General features: G+C 41.7%; 1 protein-coding gene across 2 annotated transcripts in view; it reads left to right on the forward strand.

Annotated features, from left to right (window-relative positions):
* The window catches only part of MID2 (midline 2), a 100,648-nt gene that overhangs the window by 63,956 nt on the left and 16,231 nt on the right, over positions 1 to 20,461 (forward strand). The window contains exons 6-7 of one of the 2 annotated variants that reach the window (XM_072626387.1): positions 14,224 to 14,351; positions 17,195 to 17,338. In XM_072626387.1, the coding sequence (XP_072482488.1) occupies positions 14,224 to 14,351; positions 17,195 to 17,338 (272 nt within the window). Of the gene's footprint in view, positions 1 to 14,223; positions 14,352 to 17,194; positions 17,429 to 20,461 lie in introns of both variants that reach the window. The other variant, XM_072626386.1, reaches the window with a different exon arrangement.

The following is a 20,461-nucleotide window of genomic DNA, read 5'->3' on the forward strand; positions in this document are numbered from 1 at the left end:
CCCTGTGAGTCATTGGAGGCCTCTCGTCCAACACCATCTGCCATTCCTCTGCTCTCCAGCCCAGCACGCATCTACCTCTACCAGCTACTGCCATAGCTTCCTGATGCGGGTCTGTGGCCGGAGTTGTCTGAGCTGGTGCTGGAGGAGAGGCAGGGGGAACAGTTGGCTTTGACTTTACTTAACTATAAACCTTCTCCTTACCTTCATTTAGGGAATTCCCATAATACTCCTTTCTAATGGTACATGGTCCATTTACTTAGAGTAATGTGGTAGAGAACAATGACCATGTGTCTTGAGTACTAGCTCCTAACTAACGGTGACTTTGGACATATCAGTCCTGTCTGGCCTTTACTTCCCTCACCTGTCAAACAAAGATGACGGTATTTACATTTTCTGCCTCACAGAAGTACTGTGAAACACTGGAGAAATGTGAGCAATGATTCCAGTGCCCAGGGCTCGAAAAAACCAAAGTAACTTGTCCAATGATAATTTGGTGGCAATGCCAGGAGAAATCATGAGATGATTTTCCAACTTAGCCCCACAGCAGTAAGGAGAACATTTCTCTTCTTATTCATCAGATTTTGCATGGAAGTTGCGTAATTTGTCCTTCATTCTCAAAGAGGACCATGACATCGGGGAGATGATGACATGACTTGCAATTGACTTTGTTTTAGTGAGGTCGGGCTGTGCAGTCACCATCCTCACTTTCTCCTCTAGAGCCATCTGGGTCCAGTGGCCAGGTATCTATCAGGATGACTGAACATGGCCCAGGATTCAGTGGGAGACCTTTGCCCTTTTAGGCTATGATCTTTTCAGGTTCTCACTTTGAGTGAGGCAGTACCCATTGAGGCCCCTTTAAGAAGAGTCACAGTCTTTGATTTCAGCCATTTATCCTGGCATTAGCTTGTACCCAGAGCTGTGCCTATTTAGGGGACCAGCCCCAGGAAGCAGAGTCCTGCAGTGTTTGCATTTGTCTCTGTGATGGTAGCAGTGATGAGATCATGATGGTGATGGTAATGTGGCAGTGATGGTGGTACTAATGACACATAGTGATGGTGAGTAGCAGTCTTTCCATAGGTGGATGTGTTGATGTAAGTGAGGATGGGTTAGATGTAACAGTAATAGCATTGGTGGTAGTGATGGGATGCTGACAACAGTGACAGTAGGGATGGTGGTGCCAGTGTTGCAGTGATGGTGTTCCCATTGACAGTGATGCTGATGTTGGAGTGAAGGTGGGGCTGACATGGTGGTTTTGGTGATTCCTATACCACCTGGCAGCCGTGATGTGGTAGTTGTGGTGGCAGTGACATGACAGGGATGATAGTGACGGTGATGACAGTTTTGGTGGTTCTGATGTCAAATCAGTGTTGTTCCTTTTCGTAGCATAATGTTGACAACAATAGCAGTCCTGATCAAATAGTGATGTTAATGGTGATATAAAGGTGATGATGGTGCTTAGGTGAAAGTGGTGGTGGGGTATTACTGAGAATAGTCACAGGGGTGATGACAGTGGTGATGGGACATCAACTGTGGCATCATTGAGAGCATTATGATGGTGGTACTGATGTGGTGATGGAGACATTGATATCATGGTGATGCTAGTGCTCATGTGATCATTATTGTAGTAGTGCCATAATGGTGGTGGTGCTGCTGATGGTAGGGTTGCCACTTGCTGCCAATGTCCTCATCAACCAAGTGGAGTGCATCCTGAAAGAAAATGACCAGGCATGATTCCTACAATCTGCAAAAATCATGGAGAGGTGGGCTCTCTCTGGTTCTCTTGAAGCAGATGTCTGGTCTTGTGAAAAGAGGCCAGTTTGTAAGCTGTTTGATCTCATTCAGACATGTCTGTTAGCAGCTGCCACCTGGGCATTGCACCAAATCCACCGAGAGCAAGGAACAGTGCTGTTCCTTGTTCCCAGTTGCTTGTAACTATACAAGTAACAGTGCTGTTCCTTGTTCCCAGTGGTGAGCCCTGTGAGTCATTGGAGGCCTCTCGTCCAACACCATCTGCCGTTCCTCTGCTCACCAGCCCAGGGAAACTGAACCCTGCAGTATTTATGTTTGTCTGTGTGGAACATGGGATAGGGATTTGAGTGTGTGCCCTTTTCTAGCCCCTTGTCCTGCTCTGCCAGAATTTGTGTACTAGCATCCTAACTATTTTCTCTGTTCCATTTTCTCCCCAATTTAAATAAATCAATTCAGCAAGCATTTATTAAGCAACTTTTGTGTGCCAGGCACTAGGTATAAAAAAAACAAAACCAACACTGTCCCTGCCTTCATGGAGCTTGTACAGATATACATATACAGATAAGTTAATACAGAATCTATAACTAGTAACATTAGCTTTTGAAATGGGGAAGGTATGGGCATCTGGAGAGATCACTAAGGGCCTTATGTTAGAGATGGTGATTGAACTGAGCCTTAAATGAAGTTGCGTATTCAAAAGATGAAAGTGTAGATGAAATATTCCAGGCGTGGGTCATGGAAATATGTACATGAGAGACGGCATGCCATATATGACAAAAAGTAGTAACTCGTGGGTTGACAAGATGGAAGACGAGTCACTGTCTCTAATCTTTACAATCTTCTCAAATCTTTCAAAGATAGTAATTATGTGCAAGAGATAATGGAATTGTAGTTGTCTACATGGTCTCAGACACCAAGAGTCCTAACTAGGCAACAACCAGAAGTGAAGGTTAATCTCTGCTTACTTAGCATTTTCTCCCTTCCCCCCACCAGCCACTACACTGTGTTAGCCCCTCCCCACTTCTGCCTCCCTGCTCAGGGAAAATCAAAAGCCAAAAGCTTGCTCTGGCTGAGACTGTAGTGTGGCAGGGCTCTATGCTGCAACAGTATTCAGCTGGAGAACTGAGGAACAGAGGGAATGGGGAGGCATGCCAGCATGTGTTTTGCTCCACCGGGCCTGAAGCAAAGGGGAATGGCATGCAGCTGTGGTCAGTTCTGTCTCCTTAGAAGTCACTTGAGACAGAGACCAAGGCCAGTGAAGCCTGAGTTGTCTAACATGGGAGAAGTCTGAGACACCTTTGAGGTTCAGTCCCCAGGGAAGCTGCCATTAAAGAAGAAGGAATCAGAAAGGGAGCAATATAAGAGGGGAAAGACTGAAATTATCAAAGATCAGAAGATGAAGAAAACTCATTTAAAGACTTTGAGTGCCAACAGATAAATCAACAGGGAAGATAATAATAACAGATCATTTTTAAAAGTCTAGACATCTGTAAATAAATCTGCCAAAAGAAATAGAAGGGAAATGAATGAGGAAGAAGACCCTGTGGATTCCTGAAAGGACATGGAACCACAACAGGATTCTACTGAATAGTTTAAAAGAAATAAGAATTTTGAAAGCAGAATTTGTGCCCTGCACAGCAGAAATAATCAGCAGATTTAGAAAAACTGGAATCCATTATGGCAAACCTTCTGAAAGAAATAAAAGAGAGAACAAATGATTGTGAAGGCAAATACACAGAGGTAAAGGATGGTCTGGAAAGAAAAGAAGCAAAAAACAGTAACATTAAAGAAAATACTCTCTATGCAAGGAAAACATATTGAACTTGAAGACAGCATGACGAGAGACAACTTAAGGATTATAGGTATTCTAAAAGAACATGACTAGTCAAAAGACTTGAACACCATGATTCAAGAAATAATGCAAGAAAACTGCCCCAAACTTCCGAACAGAGAAACCAAAGTGCCAATTGAAAGAATCCGCAGATCACTTCCAGAAAAATTCCTGTGTTGCAATCTCTAAGACTCCAAGTTATTAATTTTAATATTTTCAATGATAAACAGCAAATTTTGCAGGTGACCAGGAGCCACTTTCAAATAAGCAGGAAAGAAAACTAGAATAACACAAGACTATTTTACATCCACCAGAAACCACAGAAAATAATGAACTAATGTGTTGCAGAGAGCAAAGATGCTTAAGAAGCAACCTAAGGTGACTTATCCTGCAAATTGTTGAATGAAAAAGCATTTTCAGTATACCTGCAAAGAAAACTATACTTGAGCAGACTATTTGTTTTGCAAATGCCCCAGACAACAGAAATATAAGAAAGGTAAACAAATACAGTAACCAGAGAAGGCATATAGGTGATGAGTGAAGGAAAGATACCCATGGGGTTAGCAGCACCAACAGCAAAGTAACAAGAGGGATCATTAAGTGATTTCTTCCTAAAAGTATAACAGGAAACACAGGTGAAGACAGAAGACAAATAGAAGCACTGGTGGCATTTTGACTGGATCATTTATTTTTCAAACCTTTTCTGTCTTCAGGCTTCCCATGGCTCCCCCTTTCCCCACCCTCTCAATTGAGGATCTTGCCTAAATCTTTACTGAGAAAACTAAACCTTTACCTCCCTCTTCTCCCATCATATTCTTCTCACACCCTTCTGATTTTATTCCCCACTATCTCTCTCTCTCACAAACAGGCAGTCTTTCTCTTTACCATGATCAACCACTTATGTGTTCCCTTGATCCCATCCCCTCCAGCAGATTGCCCCTATTATAATACCCCCTACACCCTTAGCAATATGTTCCATCCCTGCTGCCTACAAACACAGCAAATTTTCCTCTATCCTTAAAAAAATCCTTACTTAATCTGTCCATCCCTAATCAACATCATCCAATATCTCTGCTCCCCTTCTCAGTCAAATTACTTGAAAAAACTAACTACATTCAATGCCTCCACTTCCTATCCTTCCACTTTCTTCTACACCCTTGGTAATCTGGTTTCCCACTCTATCAGTCAACTGAAACCGATCTCTCCAAAGTGACCTCTAGTCTCTTAATTGCCTAATCTAATGGCTTCCTTTCAAACCTCATCCATTGGGACCTCTCTGCAGAATGTAACATTGTTGATAGACCTTTTATTTTGCATACTGTCACTTGTCTGAATTTTTATGGCACTGCCATCTTGGTTCTCCTCTTGATTGTTTACTCTTCCTCAGCATCCTTTGCTGATTCATGATCTGTATTTTAGCACCTAACTGTAGGTGTACCTCTAAGACTGCGTCCTAGGCCCTGTAATCTTTTCTCTTAACATTCTCTGACTTGATAACATCATCAAATCCCATTGGTTTAGTCCTTATCTCTATGTAGGTCACACATGTACATATATACATATTACATGTATATGCATATGTGCACGTATACATATTAAGAATTATTTATAATATATACACATATTATATATACGTATAAAATGTATGTACACATATTAAGAATTATTAAAAGCTAACACTTATGCAGTGCTTACTATGTGCCAGGCACTGTGCTAAATTCTTGGCAGTTATCTTATTTGATTCTCACAACAGCCCTGGGAGATAAGTGCTATTATTATCCTCATTTTACAGATGAGGAAACTGAGAGAGACAGAGGTAAAATGACTTGCCCAGGATCATACCACTAGTAATTGTCTGAGGAAGGATTTGAACTCAAATCAGTCTCTCAATCCTGTATCACCAGTTAGAGTTTTCAAATTGGATGTATCATAGGCATTTCAAAATCAACATACCCAGGACACAAGTCAGCATCTCTCTACTAAACCTAGTCTTCTTCCAAGCTTTTTATTTCTGGCAGGGGCTTTACCATCTTTCTATTTATCTCATCATCCTTTACTTCTCATTGTGCCTTATCCAACCTATCCAAAAGGTTGCCAGATCTTGTCACTTCTATTTCACTACCATCTCTCCTCTCCATCCTCTTCAGTTACACAGCTACCTCCCTAATTCAGGCCCTCATGCCTGGTCTATGACAATAGTCTTATGGTTGGGCTGCCTGCCTCAAGATTCTTTCCACTCCATCTGCCACATTGATGCCATATTAATATTCTGAAAGTCCAGGTTTTACTACACCTCTCTGTCTCTCTCTGTCTCTGTCTCTCTCTCACACATACACACACACACACACACACACACAAACACACACACACACACACAAATACACACATACTCAGAAAGCTTCAGTGACTCACTGTTACCTCTAGGATCAAATATAAATGCCTCTATTTGGCATTTGGGCAGCTAGGTGGTGCTGCAGCAGATAGAGAACTGGGTTTGGAATCAGGAAGACTCATCTTCTTGAGTTCAAATCTGGCCTCAGACACTTACTAGCTGTGTGACCCTGGTCAAGTCACTTCACCCTCAGTTTGCCTCAGTCTACTCATCTGTAAAATGAGCTGGACAAGGAAATGGCAAATCACTCCAAGTATCTTTGCCAAGAAAACCCCAAATGGGGTCAAGAAGAGTTGGACATGACTGAAATGACCAAACAAAATTTGACATTTGACATTTAACTCTCTTGAAAACCTGGCCTCTTCCTATCTACTTAAACTTTTAACACATTATTCCTCTCTACATATCTTATAGTCTACCCCAGGGGTGGGGATCCTGCAGCCTTGAGGCCAAATGTGGCCTTCTAGGTCCTTAGGTGTGACTTTTTGACTGAGTCCAAGTTTTACAGAACAAATCCTTTTTTTAAAGGGGATTTATCCTGGGAAGTTTGGATTCCATCACAGGGCCTCACTTGAGGACCTAGAAGGCCACAGGTGGCTTTGAGACCACAGGTTCCCCACTTCTGGCCTGGCCAAGCTTTCCCTCTTGCTGTTCCCTCCTTTGCACAAGCTGCCTCCAATTCCAGAAATACTCTCCATCCTCAGTTCATTTCTTTGAATCCTTGGCTTCCTTTGGGACCTAGCTCAAGGACTACCTTCTACGTGAAACTTTTGCTGGTTCCCCCAGCCTTCTCTGAGGTCATCTTCTACTTTCTCCATGCTTGGTATGGACCTATATCTATGCATGTTGTCTCCCCACTAGAACGGCAGCTCCATGAAGGCTTTTGTCTTTTTCTTCCCAATGATCAGGACAGTTCCGGATAAATAATAGTTCAAAAAGTGCTTGCTTGATTGACTTTAATTGCCAAATGAAGAAGTTTGGATTTTATCCTGGAGCCACTAGGGAGCCTATGAAAACTTAAACAGGAGAGTGACATGGTCAGGCTTGGATTTTCTGAATATCAATTTGGCAGCTTTATGGAGGAAGGATTGGAGAAACAAGAAACTACAGGCACATAGAATGATTAGGCAGCTATTGTAATATTGCTGATAATCAACGATTCTGGGTTGACTGAAAGGGTAATGATACCCTCAATAATAAAAGGGAAGTTTGTATGAAGGATGTGTTTGGGAGAAAAATGAGTTCTGTTTCAGACATGTTGAATTTGAGATATTTATGGTTCATCCAATTTGAGATATTCAATAGACAGTTGGTGATACCAATGTAGTTCAGAAAGACTAGGGCTGGACATATGTGTGTGTAGACCGGGGCGGGGAATCTGTGACCTCAATGCCACCTGTGGCCCTCTAGGTCCTCAAGGGCAGCCCTCTCACTGAATCCAAACTTCACAGAGCAAATCCTCTTAATAAAAGGATTTGTTCTGTAAAACTTGGACTCAGTCAAAAGGCTGCATTCGAGGACCTAGAAGGTCACATGTAGCATCCAGGCTGCAAGTTCCCCACCCCTGGTGTAGATAGATAGACAGACAGACAGACAGACAGACAGACAGACAGACAGATAGATAGATAGATAGATAGATAGAGATATATATATATACCTATATTCTCATCTGTATAGGGATGATAATTGAACTCAAGGGAGCTGAAAAGATCACTCAGAGAGAGGAGTGTGCAGAAAGAGAAGGGATGATAGTGGTAGATAGAGACTTGGGTACACTCACAGTTATGTGGATGATAGTCAGGCAAGAAGACAGGCAGAAGATGAACCAAGAGAGTGAAAACTCATGGATGAAAGGATCTGGGAGGAGAGAGTAGTCAACAATGTCAAATGCTGTAGAGAGGACCCAAAGGATGAGAACTGAGAAAAGGCCATTGGATTTAGCAATTACAAGATCACTGATAACCTCGAAAAGAACAGCTTCTATTTATCGATGAGGCTGGAAGCCAGATTGCAAGGAGCTGAGAAAAGAGTGAGAGCCAAGAAACAATTAATTATAACCAAGTTGGATTTATACCAGGAGTGCTAGGATAGTTCAACATTAGCAAACAATATAATGAATCATATGAAAAATGAAGACATCCACAATTATGATTTTCTCACTAGATGCAGAAAAAAGCCTTTGTCAAATACAACACTCATTTATGCTTAAAAAAAGCACCTCTGCAACATATAGACGTAGGGGGATCTTTTTTTTAACAATATAAAAAGTGTTTAAAGCCAAAAACAAGCATAATATACAGTGTCAACACACTAGGAGCTTTCTCAGTAAATAAAGTAGTAGAGCAAGGGTGCCCACTCTCATCACTTTTATTTGATTTTATTCAAGAAATTCCATCCATAAGACAAGAGAAAGAAATTAAAGGTGTAAAGATAAGGAAAAAGACTATACCTATTTGCTGATGACATGTTGGTTTAGATAGAAAATCCTAGAGCAGGGGTGGGGCTTTGACTAAATACCAACTTCACAGAACAAATCCCCTTAATAAAAGAATTTGTTCTGTCAAACTTGAATTCAGTCAAAAGGCCACACCTAAGGACCTAGAGGGCCACATGTGGTCTTGAGGCTGCAGGTTCCCCACCCCTCTCCTAGAAAATCAGTAATTATACTCATTGAGATGATTGATAGCTTCAGCAAAATTTCAAGCTACAAAAGAAACCCACATATATCAATAGTATCTCCATATAATAATAACAACATCTTAAAAGCCAGCAATAGACTGGTAAATATACTACTGAAAGTGACTACAAAATGCATAAAGTATTGGAGGGTGGTGGGGGTCAATTCACTAAAACACATTCAAGACTTGTAGATATTCCATTCCAAAGTATTCCACCAAGAACAGCTGAAATAGCTAGAGTAGAATTCAGTGTCCATAGCTGGGGCATGCCAATATAATAAAAAAAAAAAACCAGTATGACCAAAGCTAACTTACAATTTTATTGCTATACTAACCATCACAGTGATACTTTACAGAACTCGATAAAATAATAAAATATTCAGCTTGAGAAACAAAAGATCTAAAATATCAAGGGAAATAATGGAAAAAGGCATAAAGAGAGAGTAGCCCTTCGTAAAGCAGCTTTCATCAAAACCATTTGGTAGTGGTTTAAAAAAAATAGAAAATTAGATTAATGAGACAGATGAGACAAGAGAATCAGAAACAATGGAACTCAGTCATCCATTGTTTGATCATTTCTGCTAGGCTGCTTTCTGGTTTTCCCAACGGTTTGGGGCTTTTTTTACCCAAAAAGCGAGTTCTTTCACAAGCAGTTTATTTTTTCAAGTTTTCCATCCCAAATGTTCATATAGACTATTTGAGCATGACCTGTGGTAGAGCCTTCTGAGCTCATATTTTTCCGATCAGCCACAGTCAGACGCACTGTATGTTAACCCCCACATCATATCATCTTGGTCCTCTTTAAGTACAAAGGACAGCAACAAACATTTTCAATTTTATGGAAACTTGGAATTATGACAATGATGGTTGTGGTTGTGACAGTGATGATAGCAGCTATTTATCAGTAATGATGCTGATGATAGAAATGTGGCAATAATAGCTCAGTGATGATTTGGATTATAGGGAAAGTGTTGTGGTTGATGGTGGCAATGTAAGCAAGGTGATGGTACTGATGGTGGAGATGATGTGGTGCTAGTGGTGCGATGGTGCTGGTGGTACCAGTAATGTGACATTGATGATGGTAATGACAAATATTATTTGTCATAATAATGATGGTGACATGACAGTGATGAGGTCACTGATGGTAGATAGTATCCTGATCGGCGACTAGGTGGCGCCATAGTGGATAAAATGCTGGGCCTAGCTTCAGGAAGAACTGAATTCAAATTTGCCTTCAGACATTTACTAGTTGGGTGACTCTGGGCAAGTCATTTAATCTATTTGCCTCAGTTTCTTCACCTTTAAAATGGGGATAATAAATAGTACCTACCTTCCAGGGTTGTTGTGAGGACCAAATGAGATAACTGTTAATCACTTAGCACAGTGCTTGGGACATAGTAAGAGTTATGTAAATGTTGTTATTATTATTATTATTATTATTATTATTATTATTTTAACAGTGATGATGGTACTCATTATACTATTCTGACAGTGATGCTGGGAATGGAACAGTGATAGTGGTAAGAGTAGTAGAGATTTGATGGTGCTGATGGTGCTGATGGAGATAGTGTTATGACAGTGATGGTGGTAGGGATGGGACAGTGTTATTGGTGGAATTTGGTCATTAATGACTGTGTTGAAGGCAGTAGCTTTGTGTTAGTATTGGGGAAGCTTCAATGTTGATGGTGTATTATGACTGCTAGAACATTGGACTGGATCTACTCAGATGAAATTCAATAAGGTGCTGTAATGTTAATGTTAATGGGAGTTAAAGATCTTCCCTGCCCATTAATAGGGATCGCATGGAGTCCATTGAGGGAGGAACTTGTTTAAAGGGAAAATTTGCTTAGGAGAGGCTTGCATGTAGGAAGGCTTCCACACCTTTGGGTACTAAGTTGATTAGGCACTGAGTCACGAGGATTGTGATGCCTTCTGGCCCTGAGAAGTGTATATATACTCTGAGTTGGCATTTTACTTTGAGTCTCACTCTTTGGAAACAGGGTTGTGTGCCAGATGAGACTCTGGGTAAGCTTTAAGGAGCCTCCCCTGGCTTTGAAAACCTAGCTGTTGGTGCTTCTCTCTGTAGTAACTATGTGTGTATGTAATGGTCAGTTGGATCTATTTGTTGATCTGTGTTGTATGTATTACTTATGGTCAGACAGTTAGAAACTCTGTCTGTTGGTCTTTATTTCTCTGCTTGTATTTTCTCTGTTGGTGAATGGAATTAAAGTAGATTGTTGACCCCTCAAAAATCACTTTCCTTTTAGAAAAGCAGATCCAAGAACCTGTACCAGGAGGCCATCCTGAACATGCTAGGGTACTTGCTGTTACAGGTGCAAAGTGTGTGGGCACAAAAAATCAACCCCACAAATATAAAGTTTATGAGGTATGATAGGCAGCAGTTGTTCTAAAAGAAGATCTGGGGATTTCAGTGGACTATAGGCTCAATATAAAGTAGCAGTATGATTTGGTAGCCACAAAAGCTAATGCAATCTCTGATTGCATTGAGGGGCATCGTTTCTAGGAATAGAAAAGGGGTAGCCCACTATCCTCTGCCCTCATCAAACCACATGTAAAGTATTATGTTCATTGAAGAAGAATATTGATGATCTGGAGAGTGACAAAAGGGGGGCAGCCAGGATGGTGACAGGCCTTGAGTTCATGACATTTGATGTCAAGAAAAATTTCTAAACAATAAGAGCTATCCACAAGTAGACTTCTCTTGAGAAGTGGTGGGTTCGTTCTGTTTGGACATCTTCAGGCAGAAAGCAGACAACCATTTGTCAAGTATGTGAGAGTGGGGGATTCCTTCCTGGATGGATTGGACTCTCTGGCCCCTGAAGTCCCTTCTATTTCTTAAATATGTGATTCTCTGGGATATGACAGTGTTAATGGTACTGATAGGTAGTATTATTATGACAGTATCAATGGTGTTAATGGGAGAGTGATGGTGATATTTGTGATGGTGATGTGACAGTGTTGGTGGTGATGTGAATGCGATGATGGTGTTGCCATTGATGGGGTGTTGCTAACAGCATTACGTTGTGATGGTGTTGATGGTGCTGATGTAACAGTTGATGTGACAGTGATGATTGTAATGATAGGACAGTGCCGGCAGTGCTAATGTTGATGATGCCTCCTTAATTCTGGATGCCTGACTTCTGACTTCTCTTAACTTGGCCCAGGATTGTTTTAACTGTTTTTGGTTGCCACGTCATACTGCTAACTTATATTGAGCTCGTAGATCGCTAAAACCTTGAGAACTATTTTTAAAACAAACCATTACCTCCTTCATCCTGGATTCGAAAAGTTGATTACACAAACCCAAGTGCAAGATTTTACATTTATCCATATTGAACCTCATCTCATTAGATTCAGCCCAGTGCTCAAGTCTGCAAATATCCCTTATCCAGACCTATTTTCCTGCCATGATTCTTATCCCACCAAGTCTCACTGATACCAGTGCAGTCAAATTTGCTGCATTGCATTTGGGTCTCTGGTTCATCCAACTTGTTACCTGCACCATGTGTATTTGTGTATAGACATCTGAGGCCATGGGCTAGTTGATTGGTTGGTTTTTACTGGCTTCTCTCTTGCATTCTGTCTCCTGTGAGTTCCTAGATGTGTCTACTGCTTATCTTTTTCCTTCTTTCTCTCTATGATATCTTTCAGTGGATTGCACAGCTAGTTTTCTCCCTACCCCCTTCCTTTTTAGTTTATCGCTCTTTTGGTTAGATTTGCAATGCTATAGGAAAATACATTCTTATCAGTTCTTGTTAAGTACGTTCCATCTCTAGTCATTTTTACATTTTATATTTTTATTTATATTATAGTTATATTTTTATTTGTAAATTTTGAGCCGTGATCTAGATACCCATATCCAATTCTTAGATGCCAAATTCTTTTTCTCTCTGCTGTACTGGTGCCTTTTGTTTTTATACCACTGTCTCTTCCCAGTAATACCTCTTCCCCATAGAACCTTCTCTTGAAATATAGAAAACCAATTAAAATAAGCCATTTTAACAACGACCTCTGACATGTCACCTACGGGACATTCCATTCCTACAGTCCATCATCCTTTTCCTGAGACAAGCAAAGTGTGTATCACTCTCAGGAGCCAAGATTTGTCCTGGTATTTCATCTGAATTCTGATGCTTTTTAATATTTTTTTCACTTGTTTTATTGTTGTTATCGTGTATTTTGTGTTCCTTTGGTTCTACTTTCTTAACTCTTATCAGTTCATACAAATGTGCCAATGTTTCTCTGAATTCTTCATATCCATTATTCTTTACAATACAGTAACATTCCATTATATTTATATACCACAGTTTAGCTTAAAAAACAACAATGCTTTTATTATCATTTCCTTCCCCAGACAGCCTCAGCTTATTCTGCAATTTAGTTCCTCTGAAACTAATCTTACCGGACCATACCGTATTTTTGCATTCATGCTGTGTTATCTGCTTTTGCTTTTATCCTTTGTACCCATCATTTAAGAATCTAAGTTGATTGGTGAGTTCCCTGTGTATCACATCCATCTCTTTAGACAACTACCCTTTTTCTTCCTCATTGAATTGTTTCTCTTTATGTCTTTCAAAATTCTTTCTTTAGAGTTTTCCATCCTTCCCAGGACTATAAAATTTGAAGCAAATCTGTTCTCCCCAAATGGTAGGGGGAGAACATGTCTGGTGACTCCCAGCATTCTTTCCCCCTATCCTAAATTCAAAATCAGATCTCTCCATAATGAGATACAAACTACATGCTCTAGAATGGAAAAGTCAGAGATCAGTATGAGCTGGCTTATTGATATAGTGAGAAGCTAGGGTATTGAAATAGAAAGGGCCCTTGACTTGAATTCAGAAAATCTTTGAATCCTGGCTTGGACATTAACTTGCTGAGTTACCTTGAGCAAGTACCTTAACCTCTTTGAGCCTCTTTCCTCATTTGTAAAAAGGAGACAACATTTAATCTATCTATCTCACAGAATTCTTGGGAGAAAAGTACTTTAAGCATTAACCTTCAAGCTTGAGAGAAATGTAGGCTGCTGTTTTTCCTTGCCGGGCTGAGCCATGGAAGTTAGGTGTTTTGTTTTTTTACAGCATTGCTATGACTGGTCTTACCAAACCTCCTGAGGATTGACTGGGCTGGCATTGTTGACAGTGGCAACCTGACAAATTAGGAAAGATGAGGAGGGAAAAAAATCTGTTTGCTTCTTAGAAGTAAGATGGGGATGGGGGAGGGTATAGATTAGCCCAAGAATCTCAGAGCTGGAAAGGACTTAACCCCATTTGCTTTGCGTCCTCTCTCCAATCTCTCTAACAGGATGTCATCACTCGATGACAATGTAAGAGGAAATATGGTGTATGCCCTAATTGACCTCTGCTAATTAAAACACAAATTGTCGGGCTTAAGTGATATGATGGGTTAAGCAGGCCTAACATCCAACTACAAGAGGTTTGTTTTTTTGGGGGGGGGTTATTATTGTTGTTTTTTATCTTTCTAAATGAAAAGTCAAATAGATAAAAGTTGAAAACCCATTTTGATGTGTGTTGATATACTTTCTTCTCTTTCAGGGTTGCCATGGCAACTGCATCCTCTCAAGTTCTCATCCCAGACATCAATTTTAATGATGCTTTTGAAAACTTTGCTTTAGATTTTTCCAGAGAAAAGAAATTGTTGGAGGGGCTTGATTACTTAACAGGTGTGAAAATAGTTTTCTTTCTGATTTTCCTCTTGTCTTTTAGGGGTTATTTTCCTTTGAATTCTTCTAGGAAGGAAAAGGTAATGTTTAAACTTGGACAAAAATCTACCCTGCCCTCCCTTTTTAATGCCAGAATTGACCCTGAAGCAGAAAAGAGAGATGTTTGGAACTTTCTAGATTTAGAATATCTCTGATCAATCAGTGAACAGCTGTTTAACCCTCACTGTGTGCTAAGCACTGGGGATACAGGGAAGGTAAAAACAGCCCTGGCTCACATTGTAATGGAAGAGACCACCTGAAAGCAGTAAAATTCTAAACTATAAATGAGATCGTATTTTCCTTTGGGTCGTCCAAAGTTGGGAAGGATATGAGAATCTTATGGGAAGGAAGGTAGAGTGAAGCACAAATCAAGGGTGATAAACTACATGAATATTGTTAAAGTAATGATTTTAGATTTTCTCTCCTAGATTAAGCTGAAGGGCATCCTAATCGGATTTGATGTTTTCTGAGGTCTCTTTTAGCTCTAGACTTAGGATCCTATGTATGATCTTGGACAAGTCCCTTCTCCTCCCTGGACCTCAGTGTCCCCCTCTGTAAAATGAAGGGGGTTAGACTAGCTGGTCTCTGAGATCTCTTCCAGCTCTAGATTTAGCAGACAAATATGAATGCCAAATATTTTTGGTCTCCTTTACCTGTTGAACTATTGGAAGGAAAAATATCAGCTGAGGTATCTCTTTACTAGGCTAGCAGTGACATTTTGCTATTTTCATAATGATATTTTAATTAAAGGCCTGCATGTGCAACCTTCTACATTAGACTTTGAACATAATTAGACCAAGAGCCATGGTCTCTCTATTCAGGGGATAATAGATTTCGAGCTGGAAGGAACTTTGAGGGCCGTTGAGTGTAGCACCCTTGTCTTACAGCTAACAAAACTGAGACCTAGAGCCATAACCTTGCTTGACAAGGATAATGCAGGTGGCAGAGCTGGACTTTGAACTAGGGTCCTCTGACATCAAATCCAGTTCCCATTCTACTGTACCATGCTGGTTTGGGCTGAAGCATTTGAATGAGCATGACAGTGATAAGGTTTCAGTACTAAGGAAATGTTAATATAGAATGTGTGCTTTGGGTAAATTGAGGCATTCAGAATGTAGCTGAGAACCCAGAGGCCAGTGAAAAATAAGGTCCCCAAGTGGCTTCTTAGCAGCCAAAGTAGATGTCACAAAACCCACACACTTTATATGTTGCATCTGGTTCAGAAAAGCTTGCTTCTGTGGTTGTCTCCATAGCATAAAGCATCAAAGGGAATGGGAAAATCATCAAAAGTAGGTGCCTCAGCTACTACAAGAAGTAGCAACTGATGGTCAAACAGCAAAGGAGGAGATTAAAACTACTGAAAGAAGATCCCAAGCTCAAAAAAATACATCAGCCTGGAGCCATTCTGCGTTAGGTCAGAGGCCCCATGTCCCTCAGTAGCCCAGATTAGAACTCTGGCTATAGTACAGCTCAGTATAATAGAGCTAATTAAGACAGCCCCGAGTCATCAAGAAAAGGTTAAATGATGTTCATTGTGCCCTGTCTGAGAAGGGCAGTAATTTTGGAAAGATTTTAATTAAAAATGGCCAAACGAATTAAGAACGTTCATATAGCCAAAAGGGCAAGCTCTCCTCATCCGGAAAATTCACTCGTGTCAATTTCCTCCCGGAGGATGCTCATGGCTACTCTCTAGCTGTAAATGCCATGCATCTTTGCAAGTTGATTGGGGAGACATAGGAAGGGAGAGTGGGCTGTTTGCTTTGAAAACAAGGGAAATGGATACAACTACTGAATGGTTCATAAAAGTTTTTGAAGTGGGAGAGAGGGATGAAAAGAGAAAGACAGAATCAGGAGTTTTGAAGGAATGCCCCCCCCCCCTCAAAGAGACCCATATGTTTTAGTAAAAGATAGAAATCATTCAGTAGTTTGGAGAAAATGGAGTTTCAGGGAGAAAGTAAGAGCCAGATGGCAGGTGATTTTTAAAAATGAGGGGGTGGGTACACCAGATAGTGCCTACGCCATCTACCAGCAGAGTCTCAGGGCAGGAATATGATAGGAAGGGCAGGAATTCTCCTTCTGTTTATGTGTATCCATTGGGGCTGGCTGTTAGTGCCAATAAGGCAACTCCATGGAGTGAGGGCAAGTCAGCCCCTCGGTGCCCTCGGGCAACTCTGAGACTCTAGTTGCTGAGCAGGTGTTAGTCTGCACTGGTAAAGGAAATATCCTTACTAGCAGTTTGGTATGCCAGTGAAACCACAGGTGTGTACCATGATTTTGAAAGAAAAGCAAAACAGAGCTTTCTTCTGAAACGGGAAAACAAATCTCAGCTGTTTTCTTTCCTCCAATAGCCGTATCCATCAGATCCCCTCATACAGAGGAGGAAAATAAGGTAGTCCATCAGTTTATTTTGGGCCCAAAGACAGTTTTGCCTGAAATCACTAGGTAGTTGAGACAAAGCTTTTGGGGGGGAGGAGGGGAAGAGGAAGGAAGGTACTCCCTAAGCATTCTCCATAAAGAAAATATATTCATCAAGAAGATGAGAAACTGAATAGTGTTGAAGGAAGAGCTTTGGCTCTGGCATTAAAAGACCTGGGTTCAAATCCCAACTCTCCCATTTACTACATGTATAGGTTTGAACAAATTACTTACTGGGTCTCAGTTTCCTCCTCAGTAAAATAAAGGGTTTGGGCTAGCTGGGCCCCAAGTTCCCTTCCAGCTCTCTAGAGCTAGGTCCTATGTTGGCATAGGCAGTATGCCAAGCCCAGAAGCCCTCACCCTCACTCTTTTGTGTTCTTTCCCTACAGCCCCCAACCCACCGTCTATACAAGAAGAACTTTGTACTGCTTCCCATGACACTATCACCGTCCACTGGCTCTCAGAAGATGAATTCAGCATCAGTTCCTATGAGCTGCAGTATACCATATTCACTGGCCAGGCTAACTTCATCAGTAAGTCATGGTGTGGTTGGGGCCTGTGGCCAGAGATAAGAAAATGTAAGGAAGCAGTAAGCTGCTCAAGATTGGCCGGGGCTGCACGAGGCAAGTGTTTCCAAACTGTCCTGTGTTGCTGAGCCCGGTGTTTCTCAGGCAGTGTGGGCCCAGAAGTGGGACGCTCCCGCTGATGTGTCATTGCACCTCCAGCTCCTGCCCTCTGGCGGGTTGTCCCCAGGGACATCCCTGCCTCTGTGGCCTTCACCTCCCCACCCCCTCCAATCCATGTCCTGCCACCTTCCCTGACTGGACCCCAGCTCGGAGCTTGTCTCCGAGGTAGGCAGTCTGGGACATTGAAAATCATGGGGGACATCGCTGGGTTGGGGATGCATGTGTGCCTTCCTCGCTCTGATCCTACCTTTTCATTGTTCTGGTCAAACATGCTTTGCAAAGCTCTACCTCTCCTGGCTCCCCAGTTTTCTTCCTTGGACACAACAGTATCCTTTCCCTCTGTTACTTTTCTTCCTTCCTCCCTTCCCCTCTCCCACATGAATTTTAAGAAACTTACAAATGGGCCACGGGATGCAAAGCCATGGTTTAGTCCCAAGTGTGTCATTGGTTCTTTTGAATTGTGTGTCTGTTCAGACCTCAAGCTTGTTAAAACAATATGGCGCCAGGACCCATCAGTCATCAATTAGGGATGTTTGAAAGAACAGCAAAGGAGAATTAAAGTGTGTGTGTTGTGGGCAGGGGGGTGGAACCAATTTCCATGGAGAGGCGGCCCTCATGGGACACAGGCATTGTTTTTCCCATTGTTTTCATCTTTACATTTCTGCCTTCTTGGCTTATATTGAGGGGAGTTTCCCAGACAAGAGTCACTGAATGGGCTGCCAACCTTGGGGAATCCTGCAGATCAAGCTGAAGGCACTCAGCCCAGGCAACCCCCCAAGAAGAGACCAGGCAGCTTTTAAATAGGTCAAAGGTATATTTGCTTTTGCTTTAAGGACACATGGTGTTCCGTAGAGGAAGCTTTTCACTAGCAGTAAATCTAAATCTAAGTAAATCTAAAACTAAGTACCTACTATGTGCCAGGTACTATGCTGGGCACTGGTGATACAAGTACAAAAAGTGAAGCCATCTCCAGGAGCTCGCAGTCTAATGGGGGAGGAGGAAACAAACATGTATATATATGAATGTATTCAAATACAAAACAAATACAAGATAGTGAGGGAAGGAAGGTACTAGCAGCTGGGATGAGGAAGGATTTCATGTAGAAAATGGTGCTAAAACTGTGTCTTGAAAGAATAAGAGAGAAAGCCTTGAGGTAGCATGGAGGAAGTCACGGATTCCAAATGGAAGGTACAGCCAATGTAAAGGCATAGAGATGGGAGATAGAGTGCTATGTATAAGGAGCATGCTGGCCTATGGCTTGCTATAACACTAGCAAACTATTGTGAAAGCAGCCCCTGTGGTGCAATGGAGAGAAGGCAAAAGTTGGAGTACTAGCTGTGCCACTTCCTAGCTGTGGGACCTTGGGCCCGATCACCTAATTTCTCTATCACCTATTATCTCATCTTTAAAATCAGATTGATTTGAGTGAGTCCTATCCTAACCATCCAAAAAAATCATTGTGAGAATCCTAAGAGGGAATGTATATGAAGGCACTTCCAAAAGCATGTGTGGAGGGGTGGTCACTGACATCTGTTCTGTCACATCACCTCCAGTTTTCTCCTTGCATCTAACCTTCTCCTAGAGCTGCTGCCAAGTGGCCCAGTGGACTGATGGCAGTTTCTGTCCCTTGCCTTGGTGCTGTCCAACTTTTGGTAGAGTTTGCCATCAGTGAAGTGGCCCAAAAGACAGATGGCAGGAGAGAGGAAGGGAGACTGGCTGACCCTTCATCAGGACTTCAGCCTTTCAGTGACTCTGTGATCTTTTCAGTATGGGTATATCCCTTCAGAGGACATGCCTTTATATCCTCTTGCCAAGGCCCTCCTTTTCTCTGTTCTCCTTAGAGGATGTTCCCAATGTACTGGTGTCCTTCTACAGGTCTTTAGCCATGTCTTCACCATGTGCTCAGCCCACCTTTTCTGATCATACATTTCACAGAATCACTGACTCAGAGTTGGAAGGGACCTTGGCAGCCATCTTAGTTTGCTCTGCTTCTTGAACAAGAATCTCTCCTGACAGCCCTAATAAGTGGTCCTCCAACTTTGCTTGAAGACCTGCAGAGAAGGGGAATCTACCACCTCCCACAGCAGCCCATTGCACTTTGGAAGATCTCTGATTGACCAGAAGTTTTGCTTGTCACCTCATCTGAAGCCCCATCTACCCATTGCTTCTAATTCTGTCTTCTGTCTCTAAACATTAAGTTCACTTCCTCTCCTATAGGAGAGTCCTTCAGATATATAACATCATAGATTTCAAGCTGGACAGTCCCTCAGAGGTCACCTAAACCAACTTCCTTATTTTACAGATGAGGAAACTGAGGCACAGAAAGGTTAAGTGACTTGTCCATAGTGACACAGTTAGTAAATAAGTAGAGTCAGGCTTGAAAACATCTGCATTGTCTTCTCCAGGCTAAATATTATAATTTCCTTCTCCCAGTCCTCACATTGGATGATCTTAAGGCCCTTCCTTCACCATCCTGGATGAGTCTTCTGGACCCTTTCTAGCAATCACCTTCCCAAAATGTGGCTTCTAGAACTGAACGGAGTACCCCAGATAAAGTCTGAACAAGGCAGAGTACAGTAGGCTGATCATTTGTCTCATTCTGGACACCACAGCTCTCTTAATCCAACCTAAGATAACATTCACACTTTCAGCTGTCATATCCTACCATTGGCTTATACCACATCTGCACAACCTGTAGACTTCTTTGGGCCGCAGATAGGTTAGACTAGAGACAGACTGACAATGATTGGTTGCCACAGGTCATGTGACAAACAGGAGAGCGTGCACAGTGACAACGCTGCATTTTTGTGGGCCACATGGGCCATACATATGTTGTGCAGCCTGGCTTAATACTAATCTTGTAGTTCAATAATGTTCCACCCCAATCTTTTTTATAAAAGGGATGTCCAGTCTTGCCTCTCCCATATTGTACTTGAGAGGTTGATTTTTCAAAGTGTAAGACTTTATATT

This window comes from Notamacropus eugenii, chromosome X, assembly GCF_028372415.1.
Source record: "Notamacropus eugenii isolate mMacEug1 chromosome X, mMacEug1.pri_v2, whole genome shotgun sequence".
Classification (NCBI taxonomy): domain Eukaryota; kingdom Metazoa; phylum Chordata; class Mammalia; order Diprotodontia; family Macropodidae; genus Notamacropus; species Notamacropus eugenii.